Below are 21,423 nucleotides of genomic sequence, written 5' to 3'. Positions count from 1 at the left end.
GCGGCGCGGGGCCATGCGGCAGCCCGGGGCGGCGGCGGCAGCAGCGGTGGTAGCGGCGGTAGCGGCGGCGGCGCCGCCTTCCTGCCCGCGGCGCGGCGGCCGGAGCGCCCCGCACAGCCATGGGCGATGGGTGGCTGCCGCCCGACTGCGGCCCCCAAAACCGCTCCGTCGCCGGCGGCGGGGTGACGGCGGCGCCGCCGCCCGGGAGCAAGCAGCTGCCCGCCGAGCTGCTGTCGCAGCAGTGGGCTGTGGGCATGAGCCTGCTGATGGCCCTGGTGGTGCTGCTCATCGTGGCCGGTAACGTGCTGGTGATCGCGGCCATTGGGCGCACGCAGCGGCTGCAGACCCTCACCAACCTCTTCATCACCTCGCTGGCCTGCGCAGACCTGGTGATGGGGCTGCTGGTGGTGCCCTTCGGGGCCACGCTGGTGGTGCGGGGCACCTGGCTCTGGGGATCCTTCCTCTGCGAGTGCTGGACCTCCCTGGATGTGCTCTGCGTGACGGCCAGCATCGAGACCTTGTGCGTCATCGCCATCGACCGCTACCTGGCCATCACCTCGCCTTTCCGCTACCAGAGCCTCATGACCAAGGGTCGGGCCAAGGGCATCATCTGCACCGTCTGGGCCATCTCCGCCCTGGTCTCCTTCTTGCCCATCATGATGCACTGGTGGCGGGATGAGGACCCCCAGGCGCTGCAGTGCTACCAGGACCCAGGATGCTGCGACTTTGTCACCAACAGGGCTTATGCCATCGCCTCGTCCATCATTTCTTTCTACATCCCCCTCCTCATCATGATCTTTGTGTACCTCCGGGTGTACAGAGAGGCCAAGGAGCAGATTAGGAAGATCGATAGGTGCGAGGGCCGGTTCTACGGCAGCCACGAGCAGCCGCAGCCGCTCCCGCCCCCTCACCACCAGCCCATCCTCGGCAACGGCCGAGCCAGCAAGCGGAAGACCTCCCGCATCATGGCCATGAAGGAGCAGAAAGCCCTCAAGACTTTGGGCATCATCATGGGGGTGTTCACCCTCTGCTGGCTCCCTTTCTTCCTGGTGAACATCGTCAACGTCTTCAACAGGGACCTGGTGCCGGACTGGCTCTTTGTTTTCTTCAACTGGCTGGGCTACGCCAACTCCGCTTTCAACCCCATCATCTACTGCCGCAGCCCCGACTTTCGTAAGGCCTTCAAGAGGCTGCTCTGCTGCCCCCGGAAAGCTGACCGGCGGCTGCATGCCAGTGGCGGGGAGCTGGCCCGGCTGCCTGGGGGCTTCATCAGCACCGTGGGCTCCCCCGAGCGCAGCCTGGGAGGGACCTGGTCCGACTGCAATGGGGGCACGCGGGGCGGCAGCGAGTCCAGCCTGGAGGAGAGAAATAGCAAAACGTCCGATTCGGAGTCCAAGGTATAGGGGGGGTACGTGGGGGGCCGCGTTGGAGCTGGGGCAGGGGGAAAGGCAGGCAGGGAGACACACAGGAGCAGAGAAATCCCTGGCAGCTGCCCGGTGGTAAGGCTAATGCCGAGCAAAGCGGATCCCTGTCTTAGCGGGGAGAGAGCGGGTGTTTACTTAGGAATTAAAGCAGGTGAACTTGTGTACGACATACCTCATCTGAACCTGCAGCAAACAGGAAACCCACTGACTGGAGAACAAAGAAAATAAACAGCCGGTCCCAAAGATAGCCAGCTTATATTTAGGAGAAGCATTTTCGGAAGGAGCTGTGGCAGCACCCTCCACTTGGGTGAGGTGTCCCAGGACCGTGCTGGCGGTTCAACCTGAGTGTGGAGGTGCTGGCATTTGGCCGCCCAGTTTGGCTGCAGCCGGGGTCCCAGCCGTCCCCCGCCTCGCCCGGGGCTGTCAGACACCCCGCGTTTCATTCCCTCACCCACGACACCAGGCGGTTTCGGGGGAGGCACGGGGTCCGTGCTGCAGGTGCTCCGGAGAGTACGGACCCACGGGCAGGATGAGTTCTAAGCTCAGAGTATCTGTGCTCCCCTCTTCCTCAGAGTAGCGATGGAGAAAAATCATGAGTAATGATGAGCACAGGTATATTCTGAAAGGGGGTAAAAAAACCCCAACCCACACGCTTGTGCTTTTTCCCTCTGCATCAGCAAGCAGTGAGTTATAGTGCTTATCTCCTTCAGCCAGACGATAGCTGTCAGGCTGAGAAACTTCTACCTCAAACTGTGCATATTGTACAGGGGAATAAACGGACCGTGTTTATATTAAACAGCATATTTACATACCACTAGTAGTATTTTATGAAAAAGCCGGGGGGGGGGGGGGCGGCGGCGAGGAGCCTTCTGCAGCTTGTTCATTGTAATTACAAATGAACGGGGGGGGAAAAAAATCCTGGCAACAACAAAAATTTACTGCACATTTTTCTAAAATGCCGACAAAGCCGTTTTTTGCACAGTGTTAAGAGTTGTAAAGTTATTTGAAGATGTTACTTGCACACACGTACACACACGCAAATTAAAAATGAGATGGAGGTTTGAATAACACCGCCCCTGAAACTGATTTCTGGTTTTGTCTGATCTGTTACAGTTTTATTGAGAGAGTGACTTTTTTATATTATTTTATGAAGGTACTGTAAATATATCTGTATTATAAATTAAAATATCTTAAGGGACTTTATTATTTTTATTTTTATTTCCAAGTGCCCACGTGAATCTGCTGTTATTTTAGCACTTGTGTGTCATTTCCATTTTCCTCTCTGTGTGTGTTTTATAACATATTTATACTCTGGTGCAATTTACTACTGTGTAAGTAATTGGTCTATGTGCAATAAATACCATTGCAGCACAAGCAAGCGTGTCTCTATAGGTTTTGAAACAATACCTACCTATAATGGGAAGAACAGCATTTGTTTTTCTCCAAAGATGGCTCAGATTACCAATACAACTCTAGCTAATGGCTTTTCCTGACACAGTATTTTAAAAAACGTGTTTGAAACCCAATAAGGTTGTGTTCCTGTTGCACCGAGGTCTGCTGACTTCCCTTAAAATTAATGGCTAAAGACAAGGTGTTTCCACTCTGATAATGAATACACTTTTTTTCTGTAACTATTCCTTTCTGGAATATACTCTTTTTTTTTCCTTTTTTTTTTTTTTTTTTTGTTAGGAGTGCGCATCTAGGAGTCAGGAGACCAGAATATTTAAGATTACAGAGGATGCTTAATTCGAAAGCTAAAAATGGTCTCCAGTAGAAAGAAATCTCCATATGCAGTACACGCCACCCCACAAGTAAGTCCACCTCGTGCCGACAGTGGGCCTGATCCTGCCCAAGCGAGGTGGGCGGTGGGCGTCCCGGTGGGGTTGGGTCCCGGTGCTGAGTGTGGAGGTTGGAGGAGACCCCTGCCTGAAAAGCAGCAGGAGGAGGCTCGTGCCCTGTAAGGGGAGATGGCAGCTGGGGAGCTGGTCGCAGGAGTCCAGACTTTTGTTCCCTTTTACTATAAAAAAGGAGTTGACCTCTGAGGGAATGGCTGGGGCATAACTGGAGCAGGATCGGACTCTGGGACAGACTTAAACGCCGCTGAAATCAGGGGAAACCTCTTCTGTTGTCACTGGGTGAAATAAAACTACCTAGTTTGTAAACTACAAAGCTAATGGTCATGTGCAGTGTGGCGTCAGTGTGCTGCCGACAGTCACGTATTCCTTGGGGGCCAGATTATCATAACTGAATGTTATATTTTGGACTGATCCAAGGAAGGAGGAACTGTGAACAGAAGCACTGCAGCTTTGGTCCAAAAGATTGTCATCCTTTATTGCTTTATGAAGGTATGCTGTATCCTTGTGGTTTCATGAAGTTTTTCATTACTGCAATGAATACCTGGCAGATAGAGCAATAAAAAGGCAGTACAGAATAAAAGTGAAACCATTTTTAGCTTTATTAAACTCAGAAGCATAGTCAAATAGAAATCAGCTCCCAGGAAGAGTTTTTCCCAAAGCCAGTTCTTTAGGGTGGTGGCCAACGGTTTGTTCAGTTGTTTGGAAACTGTTTGTTAATTTTTTTTGTTTTAAATATGAAGGAATTTGTCTTTTGCAATTTCTAATGATGTCTTTTCAGGAAAAGAGAAAAAATACTCCTTTTATGCAAAGACAAAATGAAGGGACCAGGGAAGTAACTAATACTTTTCCATTGATGTTACTGGTGGTCAATGTGAGCTGCAGTTAATATTGTCTCCCTTGGTAATAGTGAAATGGGCTCCTTAAAATGACGGGGTGACATCAGATCAGGTGCTAAATGAAGTAGGCTCTGCTCCTGAATGTTTTTGGTTTGGTTTTTTTTTAAATCTGTTTTTTTCTGTGATTCCAGCAAAGGCAATAGGACCAAAAGGGTGCACGGGATGGCGATGTCTGACGCCAGTAACTGCAGCAAGGTGTTGGCTGCACACGTCGGGGTTGGGACGGGATGGGGAGGCAGCGCTGCTGCCCTCCTCCTTCCTGCATGTTGGGGATCGCAGGGAGCCAGGGCAGGACCGGGTCCCTGCCTGCTTGGTAGGGCAGGGCAGGATTTGGCCCCAGCACCCAGCTGGGAGCTGAAGTGGCTGTTGAGCCCCTGTCCTCAGCAGGGTGCTGGATCCTGGGGCAGCAGCTGCCTGCTGCATGGGGTGGGACAGTCTAATGGACTTGGGTCTTCGTCTCATGAATCAGTTCACATAATTTTACCCATCCGAACACTCATGTCCTTAGACTTCAAAAAGTGATGAAAGTCTGAGCTCAACAGGGTCCTTAGGTAGGAAATTTATGGCCAGAACTTGCTCATCTACTCCTGCTGAGTAGCCGCGCTGGCTCATGCTTCCCCTGGACAAGTGTAATGGCGTGAAGAAGGTGAAAGGTAGGATGAGTTTTACTCAGTGGCCAGCTGTGTGAGCAAAGTGGTCAGGATTTGTCTGCTGTTGAGTTTCGGCCAGTCGACGACCTGCTGGAAGAGTTGGGGCTGGCGTGTCGAGTCCCTCTGTAACCCACCTGGCAGCGTGGATGGTGGATGCTGGTGTGTCTTACACGATGTAAAAAAGATGGTGGCACAGCAGCGGTGTGGACAGAGCAGGACATATGGCACGCACGTGTGCGAGGAAGGGGAGGCTGCTGGCGAGCAGTCTGCCGTGGATCCCGCTCAGAACAGGCTGTTCTCCGCAGAGAAGAAGGACACTCTGAAAAGTGTTACAGGGCAGCTGAAATACTCCGGAGGCAATGAGTCAAACACTCACAACGAATATTTCTTTCTGACGAAAACCAGACATGGATTAGCAATTGGAGCTGCAAGTTAGAAAGTATAGGTGGTAGGCATGCGGCTGCACACGTACGTGGGCAGGAAAGTAACAGCAAAGAGCCGCAGGAAAGGGGCACACAGGTAAAACAGAAATCCACTCGGAGAAAATTATTTGGCCAGGGTGCCTGAGACTTCCACATGCAAGACACCCGATTCTCAAAGGCGCCGGCTGTGCTCTGAGCAGTGTTTGCTCAGCACTTCTGAAAAGCAGGCTGCATCTCTCCACGTGCTTAAATGGCAATATATCGGGTGGAAAGCCTGGCTTCATTTTTCTGTGTGTTCAGGAAAGGTAAGGATGTTTCAGACACGGCGCGCTATCCAAGTGCCTGCAGAAGTACCTCTGCACTGGTGAGAGCTGCACAAAAGCACTTCTGCAAATCCACTGCGCTTTCAGACCGCGACCGTCAGCATTAACTAACTGTAGCTCCCAGCAGTAACTGATGAACGAATGAAACTGTGTGCAAAAAATGTGGCTTAAAATTGTGATCTGAACTGCGCCCACGGTATTTGACAGCATCAGCCGGGTGTTTGTGATATAGCATGCACTGGTTCTTCTGCAAATGCTGCTTTCCCTTTTGGGTATGCACGTGTTTTCAAGTAGAAGGACAACTTCTTTATCAGCTTTTCTTTTTCCCTAAACCCTATCTGCAGTCGACGCTTTATTAATAACTTTTAAGTGGCTATTTTGAAAACTTTCCTTGTGCTGCACACTTTCCTAATTTATTGTAATTTCCCGTCCAATGGAGTGCACTTACTTCCTTTATGTCATATATCAGCGGCAGGGCTGGAAATTGTGCAGCTATGAACTGAAAGAGCAGACTTTCTTGAGGCCAAATGCGGTCAGGCATCACTGCCACTGGGAGCAGAATTTGACCTGATAATCTAATCTTATACAAGAGAGTATCTCCAGAAAAGTATTGTTACCAGCAGTAAATGACCTCTGCTAATGAAGCTGGAGCAATTAGTCCTATTCAAAGCTGTCAAGAAAATGTTAACTGCTAAACAACAGTTAACGCTGGATAGCTCGAATAATGAGTGTTTTGTTTGCTGGTGCGTGTTAGGTGATGTGTTGGGAAATAATTATCCCTTGACTAGCAGCCAGCTTTGTACTAATCAGAAAGGAGAAGTCATGTTCTGTTTGAAGGATTATACCTAAAAATAGTTCAGTTACCGCCACATCAACGAGTGAAATGAAGCAAATTCAGAGAGACGTACACACCTTCTTAACATTTCGCTTTTCATCCTAAAAACTCATTGTTCAGCTGGAACTTTCTGTTTGATCGTGTCAAAAGCACTAACATGATCTCCTGCAATAGCACTAAGCACACTCCCCCTGAGGAGCGTTACCCTATGCACCACTGACTCGCTTTCAGAGCCTGCCAAATTCCCCAACACCCCAGGAGGAAGTAAGGAGTCTTTCTCTTTATATAAACAATTGCATATAATGTAAGATCAACAATGTTTGTGATAGTCGTCTCGCAGAAGAAATCGATATGCTTTTTGTTTGAGATGTTTGTACGCCTGCCCGTCCGCGAGGAGCAGCCGTGGTAACAGCAGGCGATTTGTTTGTGCAATTCAGTAACTTCAGGCTGTCAAACCGCTCAAAAAAGTGACCGAGACAGGAAAAGGATAAAAAAGATGATGCTGGCGAGCAAACGCAAGGTTATCATTGTAAACAGCAAAAACTGGGGCATCTTTTGCCAAACTATGGGTACTGCCTTTTACTGGGAAAGTCTAGCCAGTTTGGATAGGGATGCACCGGGCAGATGCACTACAGAAACGCGGGTTAAGTGTGAGAGGGAAGACACTGTCCATGGAGGACTGTGCCACCAAGGGACTGGCAGCTGGAACACGCCCCAAACATCCCTGAAAGTTTTTCTTCCTCTTTTTTGGATAACAGCAGCAGGCTGAAGAACACCTGAGCAGCCTCTCAGCCAGCATAAAGCCACGCAGCTCCCTGGCCATCCATGGCTCCCAGGACACATGCCTCCCCCTTAGCATCTCCCCCTCCCCTCTGAGGGGCTCCAGCTTACGCTGAGTTTTGCAGGACCCAGAGCCTTCCCCCAGCCCGGAGCCATCATCCTCTGGCATGGTGCCAAACCGGAGGTGCCCCGTGGCACCCCGGGGTGTCACCTCTGCGGGGCGGATGCACGGGTGCTGCAGGGTGCAGGGTGCGCCCGCACTGCCTCGGCTGTGCCGGGCGTGCTGGTGCAAGCTGCCGGCCGCGCCGCTCCCCTGAGTCATGGCTCCGTCCTGCAAACACCAGCGACAGAATCGGGCCCGCCGAGCTGCAAATGGAAAAGTGTTTGGGTTTGTTATGTAAACTGGCGATCGGCTTCCTGGTTCATGAAAACCGGCAGCTTGGTACGCAGGTTCGCTCCCGCCTGCTCAGCTCCTGGGTTTTTCGTGGTGGCGTTTGCTCACTCGGCCTTAGCACCCAGCAGCACGAGTTTTTCGGCTGCGCCCCGGCAGCAGTCTGCATCCAGACGTGAACTGTACCAGATGTCGGGCAGTGTCTGGGTTTGGTTGTACCCTTTCCTTCCAGGATTGATGCTCAGAGTTATTAATACCAGCTGCACCAAAGTGCAAAAGTTCCAGACGAATAGGAAATGAGTCCTGACCTGCAGGTCCACAACCTGAAGCAGAAAACAGAAGCTCACCAAGACTTTTGACATTGCCATGGTTAGCAGCACATCTCAGACATAATGGTGTGCCTTTCCTTTCTGATCCTGTGTAATGCACTGAATCCTGTTGTCCTTAACGAGATAAATGAGGATTTTCTACTAGTTCGGTGCTCCAGCCATTGGCCACTGTTGTGCGTCTCTAGGCGGTGATGTACCTTTGCATGCCTGGCCCAGTGGCTCTCTCAAGACCATGGTATTTAGACTTCTTCCTACCAAAACTATTTTGATAATTGGTCTTAAGCTCATTGACACAATAGTTTGAAACTCAGATTTAAGTGTATACCCCAAAGAGGCAGCCAGAGCCACTGAAGAGCTCAAATTCTCAGCAGTTGCTGGGTGTATAAATATTTCGGCTACCAACAAGTCATTTTGCGGGGCCAGGCGAGTGCCGCAGCCCCCTCAGAGGCTGTCAGCCACCCTCCCTCAAAGTCAGACTGCAGAATATCCTGCCACTGCAAGGAAAAATTGCAGGGACAACACAACAGCTCATGACAAAAGATTTGCCAGGTGGTAAAATCTAAACAGTGGTTTGTGGCCAAAATTTAAAGAGCGCTTGTTAAGAAGGAATTCAGACAAGTGCCTGGCAGGATTTCCTAGTGGGGAAGGGAAAACAGCCTTCAGGGTTAAAGTTTCCACGTGCAGATGAAGAGCCCCTCATTGACTGGTCCAGCCAGAGTCACAGATGCCGCTGGCGCCCTGTGCGAGCCACGGTGGTGGGCAAGCACTGCCTGCCCCAGCCACCCCCAGGAACAGCTCAGGGTGCCCCCACTGCTCCCATTTGGGTGTGTAGGCTGCCCCCCTCTAACTGCCCGAGCATCGGAGGGGACCCCCGAGGAGTCCTGTGACACAAAGGTGTGTGCCAGCCTGTGTCCCCCCTCGGGGCCGGCTGACCCGCCATTGTGCTGCGGAGGGAGGAGCACTTCCTCTTGGACTGGAGCAGGTAAACTGGGAGATGTCCCACAACGCTCCCATTGTTTAACGGCTCACCCGCTCCGGAGCCCGCCTTCGGGGAGGGATGTTTTGTTTGTCTGTTCTTCCCCTAAATACTCACTTGGGAGCCTTCAAATAAAATCTCAATTAGCTCGCTTACAACGTGAAGCACGGTGTGGGATGCGTTCCCTGGCAGACAGCTGCCCTCGCTGTGGTACGGTGGCAGAGGCGAGGGGGAGGCAGGAGGGGCGATGGGGGGGACTGTTGCTCACACCCCCCACATCCCCCCCCCCCCCCGACTGAAGCATCGGCAGTACCCTGGCAGGTTCCCATCACCAGACCAGGACAGCCACAACACCAGTGCGCCCAGGCTGCGCCCAAAATCCCAGATCCTGACGCAGGAACATCTGATCTGCTCATGAACCAGCTCACGTCAAATACTCGGGCTTTTTGGAGCTTTTATGTAATACTGGGCGCAAGGCAGCTGCTGCTGCGGTAACTGCCAGGAACAACAGGTATTGTAACACTGCTCTAAACCACCTCAAGAGCATCCGTGGGAGAGGTTTTGCTCCTGTTTCACTGCCAGGTGGTTCCCAGGTAGCTGGCAACGGGGTGTACGCAGGTCTGCAGTTCTCGGCATCAGCCCATCCAAGCCAGGGCTGGTGCTCACCCTTCCGTTGCATGTCCCACTGCCCAGACTGGCTCTGCCGCCTGCACAGCCATGTGGGCAACGGGCTCCTCTGGCCGAAAACCAGCCCTTTCAGAAAACATTTGTTTCAGCTGATCCGTGCAGGTTGCACAAACATGGGTAATGGCACGAGGGCCATGGGAATGTGCGGAGTGGTGGGGCTGAGATCATCTGTTTTGGTAGAGGCCCCAGTTTGGATCTATCGCTGCGATCACAAACCTCATGTCCGGTGATGATGCTGCAGAATCTGAGATGCAGACCAGCACCCTCTGGCCTGTTGTTTTGCCTGACCTGCGCTGGAAAAGCAGGACTCACCACCTAAACCTTCCCTCCCTTCAGGGGCCACTCCGAATGTTATATTCAGGAGTTTAATGACTAAGCTATTCAACTTCTCATTGCATGTGAAAAGTGAAAAAAAAAATTAGTTTAGTACAAATATTGGTGCAATAGAAGAAAAACATGATTTAAGTCTGATTATCTGCTGTGTTACTGTACCACAGTGAAGAGCATGGGACAGACTCCTCAATTTTTGGCAAAGATCTGGATCAGGGGAGCTGAAAGAGCAACCGGGTGACAGCACTAAGCTGTCCCCAACTGCAAGAGGGTGACATGGCAATGAGCCATGGGCAGTGAAATATCAATTCCCCAGGAAGAGCAGCTCTGTTTGCACAATGTCTTTGTGTGGATCCCAACACTGACGGGTACCATTGAGCTGTTAGTGACTTGTGAGTAATCCCCGTCATGCATGTCTTCTGGTGGATGATGTTTAACTGCTTTTATTCCTGCACACTTCACTCATGTGGGAACAAGGAATGCAGTGATAAAAAGGCTGGAATCATTTCAGTGCTGGATAGCTTCCATTAAGATACTTCTCATTATATAACATTGCCATCACTGTACAAAATCTGCTAAGGTGCCTTTTAGGAAGGTGGAACATTTCTACACAGCCATAATTAAGAAAGTGGCATTGTAGAGCAGGCTGGGCTTTGATCAGATACTTTTTAATTGCACCGGATGTGCTTGGACTTTTGTGTGGTATGGATTTATTCGCCTTTACATTATGAGGCACCTCATAAATTAAGTGGTTGATGTTGTCAAATGCATGCCATTAGCACTCTGAGCAGATAATCCATTTGGTGGCCTCAGCGGAGTCTATCGCAGGGCCCGTCTCCAGATAACGCCCTGGAAGAAGAACAATGGTGCTCCGAGCTCCCAGGGACCTCCACTCTCTGGTTCTGCACTTCAGAAGAGAAAAATTATCATTATCTGCATGGCTCAAGCTCCCTTTGAAATGCGGTTATTTTTTACTCATACATTCCAAGTATTTTTTACATGATATCAGCGAGAAACTTGAAACCCCCTTTGAGAAGAGAAAGATTTCCTGCAGCCCTACTACTAAAGAAAATGGATAGATCAAGTAGTAAAGTTCAATGACTTACTTAGCATTAAATAAGAAAGAGAATAATGAATTGGATTTTGTGTGCCTGTTTTTCCTCTGCAGGGAACAGTCAGGCTAATGGATTTGCATTGCCTTCTGCTTCTGTTCATCAGTCTAGGTGAGTTCAAAACACTGCTGCCCTTTGTGCTCTCCTTTCCCTCATCACTTGTCACAACTTCAAGTATTTGGAGCCTAGCAAGCACACCAGGCTACTACCATCAATGCGATCTGGACCGGTGAGGAAAACATTCAAGGTTGACCCCGCCATGTCCAGCGATGACTTGTGGCCTGCTGCATGGACATCTGTGTTTTATGCTAGGTAGCTGCAAGTAGGCAATTCCTTACTTAGGGTGGACGCTAGTTTCCTACTATTATGAGCTAAGGCCTTAACATCCTTCAAGAGAGACATTATTTCCACACTGGGTTCACCAAAAACTGGTTGGGTCTCCAAACCCCTCCTTTGTTTATGGGCTTTGCCGAGCACACCGTAGGGCTTTTTATTGGGGAAGGAAGGGAGGTGGTGTAGGAGGAAACTATTACAAAGCTATATAACATAAACAACTTTCTCCTGTAAATTCCAAACACTGCTTGGCAAGGAAGAGGTTAAGGCTGGGGGGAGGATGGGGGGGGGGATGACTCATTGGGGCAAAGATATAAATAGCAAGCTGGGAAGCCTGGGGAGGTACATGGGGGAAGCGGTTGACCCTAGATGGGGTGGATTCCCTTGGCTTGCTGAAAGCCTCTGCTGCTCTGCCCTTGGGGTCTGGAGCTGGGTCCTCCCTAAGGCATCCAAAGTGGGGGGGTGCTCAGACAGAAACCCCATATAACTGACCAGGAGTTGTTCAAAGGTGAATCTGAAAGGTGTTCAGCTCACCTGAAGAGTTTCTGCAGAGCCAGAAATGATTGCTGGTGTCCCCTGCCCCTTGCTGCCCCAAACCTTCGCTGGGTCCACCAGTGCTTGTCCAGAGCCGGGGAACTGCTCTCTGCCTGCTCAGATGGTCGGAGCAGGATTTCCGTTTTTCTACCAGCCTTGATGCCTCAGGCTCTCTGGTCTGTTTTTTGTCCGAATGGGAAATGCATAATGAGAAACTGTTTAAACAACTTATGGTACAAGGAAACTCGCTGGAGTAAAGAACATTATAATTTATTTCCAAGGAAATGATGCACTCTCCAAATGCACTCCACTCAAACGCTGCAATTTAAAGTTGCAGGATGCTTGCTGGTCCTCTTCAGTGCTGCCTGCAGCCCTCATCTAGGTCTGAGCACCGTGCACAAGGTGGGCAGGAGCCTGCCAGGATCATCTGTGCTGCTGTCTGCTCTTGCCACCAGCAACCATTCCTCAGCAGGTTATTGCAGATCTTTGCACACAATGAGATGGTCGCTGTGGGTATAACTGCTGGTGAAGAGGTGCCAGGCAATCTATAAACTCTGTGCCAACAGACATGTTAAGATACACACAAGTGTTAGTGCGGGCGTTTCCTTAACAATGTTTTAAACCACCCAGAGCAGATGCGTGGACCCAGATCACGAGGTGCAGAGAGTGACCAAGTGAGGGACCTTCTCCCCCACCCCCCAGGCTGTGAGCAGGGTTGATACTTAGGCCCAGTTGAATGCCTGAGGTTCCAGAGGGCTCTGACAGTTAGAGCTGTCCTAACTGTTGGTTTGCTTGCACGGGTAGGTCTGGACAGCCTGTGCTGGTGAAGGAAAGCCGAGGAGCCACCGAGGCCCCGGCAGCGTTTTCTTGTTCTATTTCCAGCCCTGCTTTTAAAGATACAATGGGCTTCAGATCAGATGCATTTCTGAAGCTTATCTGTATGAATATTTGACTGTTTATCCAAATGGAACAAAAACCTTCAAACCTTCTGAGGTCCATCCATCACGAGCCTTATCTCCCCATGTCACTGTTCAGCTCCCAGCCGCTGCCGCTCAGAGCCTCCTGCCACCCGGGGCTCAGCTCTCCCCACCAGCTTTCCATCTCCCCTCTCTGGGCGGCTTCGCAGCATTATCCACAGTTATGTCCTTGGCTCCCTGGCACTTCAGTGATGGCCTCTGCATCGCATGCAGGAGCAGCAGGCTGGGCTGCTGCACGGTTTACAGCTAGCCAGCATCCTGACAGGCTCCATTTGTGCTGCTGTATTGCAGCCCATCATCTCCATCGTACATATGGCCACCGCCACGACCAGAGCAGAGCACACTGACTCTGCTTGGCCCCAGGAAAGGAGAACATTTGTCTTTTTTTATGGGATATTAATGAAGCCCGGACGAAGGAATGCAGTCTCCTCTAGCTGAGGTTCAAAGACTGAAATATCCAAGGAGAATATTTCTGATCCCCTCTCTGGTAAAAAGGAGGTTTTGTAAGAGGTTCTCTAAATCCCAGCTGTTGGGTAGGGGAGGAGGGGATGTCAGCCCTTACCACTGGTCTCCTCTGGCAGAGGCATCCTCACGACTGCAGTCAGGCTGCTTGAGATCGCAGCACCCCTAAAAACCCAGGTGGGCTCTGCCCCTTGGTAGGTGAGCAATGGCACGTGAGCCACCGAGATGCATGAGGAGCATGGTGAGCGTGCAGGGGGGGCACCAGCATCAAGCAGCCCTGTGGAGGTTGCTGGCCGGGTAAAAGAGCTGCATAGTTAGTGTTATGCCCAACCTATGGAGTGCGTTGTTCAGCCTTGTCAGAAGAGCCTTTGCGGTGCTTGGTATCGGGGCCACAGGACATTTCTTGCTTTGAAGCTAAGCTGGCACAAGAAGTCATCTGCAGTCCTGCCATCCTGTCAAAGCTGTGGCCAAAAACAACAGGGTAAGGGCTTTGGAAAGAGCCACCCATCCACAGCGTAACTGAGTAAAAATGGGGACCTGGCTGGCTCAGGGCTTGAGAACAGCTTTTAAGCACATCAGTGGTTGAAATCCTGTGCACAACGGCGGGGATCAGAGGTCTCTGCTGCTTGGTACTGCCTGGTCTTGGCCCAGATCTAGACAAGCTTTGGCACTGGGGTGGCCTTTTCCCATGGGGACCATTTTCCTGTGGTCCTTTTCACAGGAGATTCTGACCTGTGGGCTGTTGTTGCTCTCCTCCCTGTGGTTTTAATTCTTTTCTCTGTTTTGATAGTCAGAAGGGTAAAACAAATTCCTGTCTCATATATAACAATGAATTTGACTCACTAGCAAGAGAATAAATGTACTTTTTATACTGTGGTGTATGGTAAGCTATTTATAAATATCATATCACTTCTGGGTCATCTTCAGGGTTTAAAATAAAGTTTTAATTTAAACATAATTTTCCAGTGTTGACAGATATGATAAATACATTTTTGTTCCAATAAAACCTAATTTTGACAATGTTTTGCAAAAATCATTACAAGCTGAGGATTAGGCCCCTGATTTTTTTGCTTTGTTTGTCTCCATGTTCCAGTGTTTAGTTTAATGTTACATTCCATTATAGAAAAAAACATCTGCGACTGCAGTAAGTCGTTCACCAAGGCCTCTGCTTAAGGAATGGGAGGGTGCTCTTGAAAAGAATGATGAAGAGAGGAGTTAGCTCATGTCACAGAGACCTTGGGGCAGTTGCAGTAACCCTCTGCACCATTAAGGGACTTGATGCCTTCCTTGCAGCTCCATGGGGGATTAAAAGTTACCACCACTGGGAGATACCTGACCTTGAAGGGGCCCAGGACACTTAATCTGGTGCTGGAGCACACGTGCTGGGTCACAGCCCAAGCTCCCAGGCCTGCATGACCCCACTGCAGCGTGATGACAGCAGTACGTTAGCATTGCTTCAGGGAATTACACACTTGTGCGACAGCCCAGGACCAGAGGGGCCTGTCCCCGGGGCGCCAGTGGCACATGAGACTTCTTTTACACTCAAACTCCCTCACTTAAGTCATGCCCACCGGTGTGAAGATGCTGGCCACCTCCTCCGCTCCAGAGCATCCGTCCCCTCTGCCAAAGACTCTTTCCCTGGCTTCACGACCAGCGCAGAACCAGCCCTCGGGGCACTGCTGCTAAACCCTGCAGCAACTATAGGCAATTGAGCTAACCTCGATATTCAAGGCAATCCCCCCAAAAAGCCAAACAAGAGGGCACAGTGGGACAGATTTCATGTCTGGAAGGTGAGGTTAAACAGATGTCCTCTGTCTACAGGAGAGTTGCATTCCTGTTGCCTGAGCTACCCATCCATTGCTGAGCTGAGTCCCTCCAAAATGTCTCTGGACCTTCTCTGGTTTTCCTGCTTTCCCATGTAAACAAACAGCTCTGAGGAAGATCTCTTTTTCTGTAATCAAATGTTTTCATTCTGCAGTAAAACAGCTCTTACATCAGTATTAATCATACCATTGTACCGTGGATGCAAATGCTGCATAACAAAGCCCTTACATGTTGTAAGGTGAGTGGGTCAGCTCCTGAGCTTTGAACAGCAAAAGTACAAGGAACGATGATCAGGAAAACTTATTCTGAAGTACTTTAAAGCTGCTGTCTGTCTTCTGAGCCCCGCAGCTTGCAGCCCATATTGCTCACACCACCTCCCCATTAGTCAAACAAGAGACGATGCTATTTGGAGAGCAAGTCTGTGTGCTGGAGACATGCAAGCACCGACGCTTGTATCCACATGGACTGGCCTTCACCTGTGAGGAGCCTCCAGCTGCTGTGCTGAAAATACCTGCGAAAGGGGCATCCGGAAGGGGAGGGAGGCCTTCTTCTGGTGGGTTGCCATGTTGCTCAGGCTGCTTTCATGGCGATACCTGGAGGTCGCCATCCGGCACAGCCAGCTATGATAATCCTTTCAGTGGGAACAGGTGCTGGAGGATAATCCTGCCGTTTTTCTTGGTTATGGTTTGCTTCAGTCACTAAGAGTGAGCAAACAGAATTATCATAGCAGCGACTCAGGAGGTGAAGTTACCGGCATTGTGTGTCTGTGGCTCTGTGGACGTTCGTTTCCCAGGCAGATGCCAGCTTTGCTGAGCAGCCTGCCCCGGCGAGGGCAGCGGGTCAGCGGGTGAGCCGTCGGCTCCTGGGGGCTTCACTGCCGGCTTCTGCCAGTGGTCCCCACTCAGGTCCCCTCATGGACGAGGCCTGGATCCCAGATGCAAAGCCCATGCTCTCTACAGAAAGTTGCCTCCCCCAGTTGCAAGTGGGATGGAGACTGCCCAGCCGTGCAGCGGCCGAAACCTGGGCTGGGCCAAGGCACCGGCGGAGGGAGGACGAGGGGCAGCAGCTCCAGCCGGGCTGCCAGGTCTGCTCCGGCGGGGAAAGCCTGAGGCACTGCAACCCCCCTGGGGTTTACCCCTCCCTGTGATACTTCAGAGCAAGTCTGCCCCTGCCTAAGTGCGAGATCATGCTTCCAGCAGACTTTACTGTATCGTCAGGTTTTGTTTTAAATCCCCACAGTGGATTTATCCATTCCCTCTCAGTCCTCCTCCACCGCTCTTAGAGACCAGCGTGCACCCTGGTGACACTCCTTGCTACGCGAAGTCAGTGCCTCTCTGTTCCTGTTTTGCCACCTTTTCCTTCTGCTGATAACAACCCCTGATAGCCCCCCCCCGGCCATTCCCTTCTCCACCAGCGAAGGAGGACATGTGAGGTTCATGGCACCAGCCTTCACGCAGTGTCTACGCACAGGCATCTGCTCCCCTTTACTGGTTTGCTTTGGGACTTAGCTGACACCTAATTTCAGTAACAGCAAAGTAATCGAGCTTGGCTTCATGGTTTTGTGACAATCTTGGCCCAAAGCTGTTTTAAATAACGAATTGCAAAATAAGCATACGTGTACAGAGACGAATACCAAACTGCAGGAATAGGAACTAGAGACGTGCAGCTCAGGAAGGGTTGTTAAAGCTCCAGCTTGTAGCCATGCTGATAAGGCAGTTTCCAAGAAGTTGCCCAGCCCTTAAATTCTAGAAACTCTGTCTTCCCAGGTCAATAACCTTTTATGGACTGAATCCTGGTGTCATCCTACAAGCAAACACGGTCCAGGCAGGACCTTCTGCAAGTGATACGAGAGAAAGGAGAGCATGTGTTGCTAAGAAGGGACCCAGAAACTTTATAGCATAGAAAACCAAAACACATAGTGAAAAGCACATTTGGTAAATCTGGTAGTTTGGCAAAGCAAAAGAAATTGCTTCATGCAACTTCATTTTCTTTGGTCATGCCTCCTCCTTGCCTGAGAGGGGGTCGAGGCTGCTGCTCTGCCCTTCCTGCGCTGCACAGGCAGCGGGTGGCAGAGCTGCAAGGCTTGGACGCCCTCCAAGGTCTCCCCTCTTCCCCCAGAGTGCTCGATCGGCCCCGGGAGCAGGGCTCTGCACCCAGGCTGCCCCGACACCAGCTCCCCCCCAGCTCCACGCCCTGCTGTGCACCAGCCTTAACCTCAGACGTGAACAGAGGCTCTTTGGAGAGATTTTCCATAGCATCCTGCAGCTCCGTTTTAGCAAAAATGTTCAGTGTGGCTCCAGTGAGAGCACTGAGACAGGGCTGATGAGACTCAGTTTGGCACTCTCATTTCATGGGGATTTTTTAAAATATTTTATGCAGGTGCGGGAGTTGACACAACAGAGCATGCACCGTGTTACAGTCCGTCCAGCTTGTGTGCAAACATTGCTAGTCCCTTTTTAAAACTCTTAAGAGTTGTTTCATAAACACAACATATTTTGCTTAATTTCCAAATCATGTGCCATTCCCTTAGCAGGCCCGGTGGTGCAGGAGCCGCCCATGCGGACAGGGGCTGCAGCCCTGCGTCCTGCAGAACACCCGTGTCCCTGCCAGGGCTGGCAGCAGAGCCAGGCAGAGGCTACCACCTGCTGGACCTTTCTCATTGACTCCCTGCTCCGACCCTCTCCACGATGCCATTTACTGACGGCACCGGCCGCTTTCTGGGCAGCCGCAGAAGTGCTGTGTGCTGAGCATCATGGCACAAACACCTCTCGCTAGCTCTTCATCAGTAACAGAGCTATTGATGTGTAAGCTGCGTAAACAGTGAGGATGCTCTATGAGTAGCTTTGTGGGCCTGACCTTTTTGTTCCTCGTTTGGGGTCTGATGCGTGTTTTGCAGAGTCTGGGTGTGCTCTCTTCCTTGTTGGCCCTGCAGAACAGGGGCACCTTTCCGAGCTGAGCCAAATTGCCAGAGTTTTGCTGAATTGGGGAACCTGGTATTTCCTGAAACTTGCTCCTACCAAAAAAAAAAAAAAAAATTATTCTTCCAACAGTCCTTAATGGGGTAAAAAAATCATGCATACCGGATGCACACCTGCCTGAATATGCGTGGGATCCCACCCTTGCATGGGGGGTCTTGGGGGTCTTCATGGGAAGCACCCTTGCATGCCTAGAGGTTTTCATGGGAAATGATGCTAGAGCGTGAACCCAGCTCTGCCATGTAATCGTGCATCATCGTGCAGGCAGCAGTCCCGAGCAGGCAAGTCGGGTCCACAGGGCTGCTGCTTTTGCAAGGGTGCAGGACCTGGCCTGTGGAATCCAGGCAAGCCAGGATCATGTTTGTTCCATTCAAGGAGCTCAGGCAAATGACTCCTGTAGCTCACCCTGACTCTTGCAGGCTTGAGATTAAGGGACTTGGTACCCAGTTTGGATGGGCAAACTCTGGGGCTGAACAACCACTGCTGCCGACATGTCCAGGGGGGCTCATGGTGCTGCAGCATGTGCATTTCCAGGGCAGAGACTTTGTTTTTGCACTCAGCATGCTGAATGCTGTCAGCGTAATTTCCTGATCTAGACTTTTTTTGATTGACCTGCTCTTGTGAACTGCCCTGAGCCTTGGCAGGTCATGCTAGCTTGCACCTACAACACGTCAGACCTCGGCTGCCCAGTTATCCAGGCTCCAGGAAGGTCACTGGAAGGACTCCAGTGGCCTCAAATAGGAGTTGACTCATGCCCCATGAGATCAAAACAAAATGTCTCTGCATATGAAAAAATATTATGGAAACTGTATCATTCATGCACAAAAACCTCACTTCAAACTTTATCATATAAAATACATAATATTGTAAATGGAAAGAAAAATTGCATGAGGCCTGGCGTGCATTAAAATTGTTGGCCTGTGAAAAACATCCCTTCCCATCAACACAGCTGTTTCCTGGGGTCTGGCACACAAGTAGGCATCTGAAGCTAGAAAACTTGGACCCTTTCTGCACTTGTTTCTCTGTAGCAGTAATTAATTTCTAGTCTCATCCCTTGTCTTGTCAGGAGTGACCCAGAGCAAATGCTTACGATGGAGTTATCAATATGAGGCGATGTGGCAGTGTGACAGGTATGCTTCAGGACCTCATAAAGACAGCAGGAGCACCAGAGAGTGATGCCTGGGGCACAGATAGGTGCTGAGGCCACCCCACAAGCAGGCTGCAGCACTTGGCTCACTTAGGTCTTTGTGGGAGGTCTGACTCTGTGGTCAAATCCTGCCCCACTGATGCTGGCCAGGATTTGACCGTGGTGCTCAGCAATGCAGAGTCCCTGCGGTTTCCACAGCTGCCATCTGCAGCTTGATCGTATTCCAGCAATAGCTGATTGCCATGGCCCAGGGAGCAGGATTTAGCATATCACCTTGAGGAAAAGAGCAGAGGAAGGCTTGGCATGCACAGCAAATGCAATTCTTAGAGAAAAAATGAATTAATGTGGGTATTAACCAGCAATTTGTCATACAGCCTCTAAAGCCAGCTTCTGCTGTTGTGAAGTGTGCAGTGAAAAGTGACGGATACTTCTGCCTCTCCTCTGGCTTCTCCAAAGTTCTTCGGCGCTGGGAGCAGGTGAACACCACCAAGGCTGTTTGCTGCTCAGCAGGCAGGAGAAGCCACGATGATGGTTTCAACTGCTGACTGCAAGTGGCTCTTTGACCTGGAGCCATGGGGCAAACTGTAGCTCAGCCTTTCCCTCTGTGCCGTGCTTCCCTCCTTGAGCAGGAGCACCAGGAGCTGGCTGCGGGCACTGCAGGAGCGCCGTCTGTCTCCTCGCAGGCTGGACCTGAAGCAGTTTCCATGTATCGCTCTGCTGTGCCCCACCACCCTGCCGACACCTCTGTGACAGAGAGGTCCCACCGCACGCTCTCCAGCACCTGGGCCTGAATGCACACACGTTCAAACTTCAAGTGATACACAGCCAGGTGAAATAACCCATCTGCACCATTTGTCCACTACTGCAACCAAATTACCCTTTTTTTACCCCAAAACACATGCAGTTCAGGCCAAATGGTCACACTGTACAAACCCATCAGTGATCCGCATGCCTAAAGAGTGCAAGAGCTGTGAGGTGGCTGACGGGCTCTTGGGCTCTCCTGCTCTCCTGCCCCAGTGTTATGGGTTGGCTGTGGAATGTGGCTCAGCTAACTGGGCTATACTGGTTCCCCGCTGGAGCCTCTTCCCCTAACTGACATCAGGAGACATCCAGCTGCGATGACTAAGCTCTTCTTACATTCCAGAAATCCAACAAATAAATGTTTCTTGAAAATAAACTAGTGTTCTGTTTTGGGAAATGAGTGAACCATCAGCCTGGTTGCTTTTGCGTAGGGGGCAAAGCTTTGCAAGGACCCACAGGGCACCAGGCAGTGACACGAGCATCTCGCTTGCCCGCCCTCCCAGCTCTTCTCTCCTCCTTTGATGGGTTTGGAATGAGCTCTGGAGGTCTAACTGTGGAGAGTAATGATGTGTGAAAGCTCACTTTCATTTTTCACTCTACTTTTTTGGAAGGTGGAACATTTTACAGTTGACAGTACCATGCTAAAGCCATAAGAGGCAAGCAACTATTTTTAACCAGACAGAGACTATCTGAGAGTCTATGGCTGAATCATTTTAAACAAGGAAGAAATCATGGGATCCAAAAGTGGTGCTGGGTAGATGGGGGTGGAAACGCTTTTATCATGCACTTGTTCCAATAACTGTTCAACTACTTCAAGGCTATGATGACGACTATCTGAAATTGCCTGTGGGGTCACTTCAAGTAGTGGCTGCATTTTAGAAAACGCTTCTGCTTTGAGAGAGAGGTAGGCGCTCTGGTTAGAGCAGGTCAAGAGGCTACCCGTGCTCGCTAACCCCCTTCGCACCCTGCACGCTGCTCTGAACCGTGCCAAATGGGAGAAGGCACTTGAGCTTCTCGGCACCACCTCTCTCCAAGCCCCCATTGCCCCACGGCACATTAACTAGGTGCAATATGCTGAACGCTTGCAGGACCACAGCCTGGGGAGAGAAGGAGAAAGGTCTGGATGCTCTTCCACCTGACAGTGAAAAGCACCGTTTCTCCCTCCTCTGTCCATGCTAGCGCAGAGGTGGCACTTCAAATTACGCGAGTTTTCCAGGTGAAACCAGCCTTGTGGATAAACTGAGGAATTTTCTTCCCATTTCCTTTGTCTAACATGTCTCAGACTCGCAGCAACAACCCTTCTCACTTGGAGGGCTGGCAGCTATAGACTAAGGCAGCCCCTCGCACGAGGAAAGGGAG

At 50.8% G+C, this 21,423-nt stretch overlaps 1 protein-coding gene across 10 annotated transcripts; it reads left to right on the top strand.

The window, feature by feature from the left end:
* Positions 1-4: 4 nt before the first annotated feature.
* Positions 5-20,440, top strand: ADRB1 (adrenoceptor beta 1). Of its 10 annotated transcripts, XR_008577958.1 has the most exons (4): positions 5-1,397; positions 3,114-3,769; positions 11,068-11,122; positions 14,441-14,470. XR_008577958.1 is itself a non-coding variant. In XM_054832789.1 (3 exons), exons 1-3 carry the CDS (start codon positions 120-122, stop codon positions 19,682-19,684), a joined length of 1,380 nt encoding a protein of 459 aa, XP_054688764.1. In that variant the 5' UTR covers positions 5-119; the 3' UTR covers positions 19,685-20,440. The 10 variants fall into 10 exon arrangements, 5 of the variants coding, with proteins under 5 accessions (XP_054688764.1, XP_054688761.1, XP_054688763.1 ...); XR_008577959.1 differs by lacking the exon at positions 14,441-14,470 and having other exon boundaries at positions 11,118-11,218; XR_008577957.1 differs by lacking the exon at positions 14,441-14,470 and having other exon boundaries at positions 11,068-11,162.
* Positions 20,441-21,423: the final 983 nt, after the last annotated feature.

Source organism: Grus americana, chromosome 7, assembly GCF_028858705.1.
Source record: "Grus americana isolate bGruAme1 chromosome 7, bGruAme1.mat, whole genome shotgun sequence".
Taxonomy (NCBI): Eukaryota; Metazoa; Chordata; class Aves; order Gruiformes; family Gruidae; genus Grus; species Grus americana.
This window is presented reverse-complemented; position numbering and strand designations above follow the sequence as displayed.

Coding starts and splice junctions, on each gene's coding strand:
- ADRB1 (XM_054832785.1), top strand. CDS start 120: ATGGGCGATGGGTGGCTGCCGCCCGACTGCGGCCCCCAAAACCGCTCC. Junction 1,398..11,067: donor CGTCCGATTCGGAGTCCAAG/GTATAGGGGGGG, acceptor TTTCCTCTGCAG/GGAACAGTCAGGCTAATGGA. Junction 11,123..12,209: donor GCTTCTGTTCATCAGTCTAG/GTGAGTTCAAAA, acceptor TGCAATTTAAAG/TTGCAGGATGCTTGCTGGTC.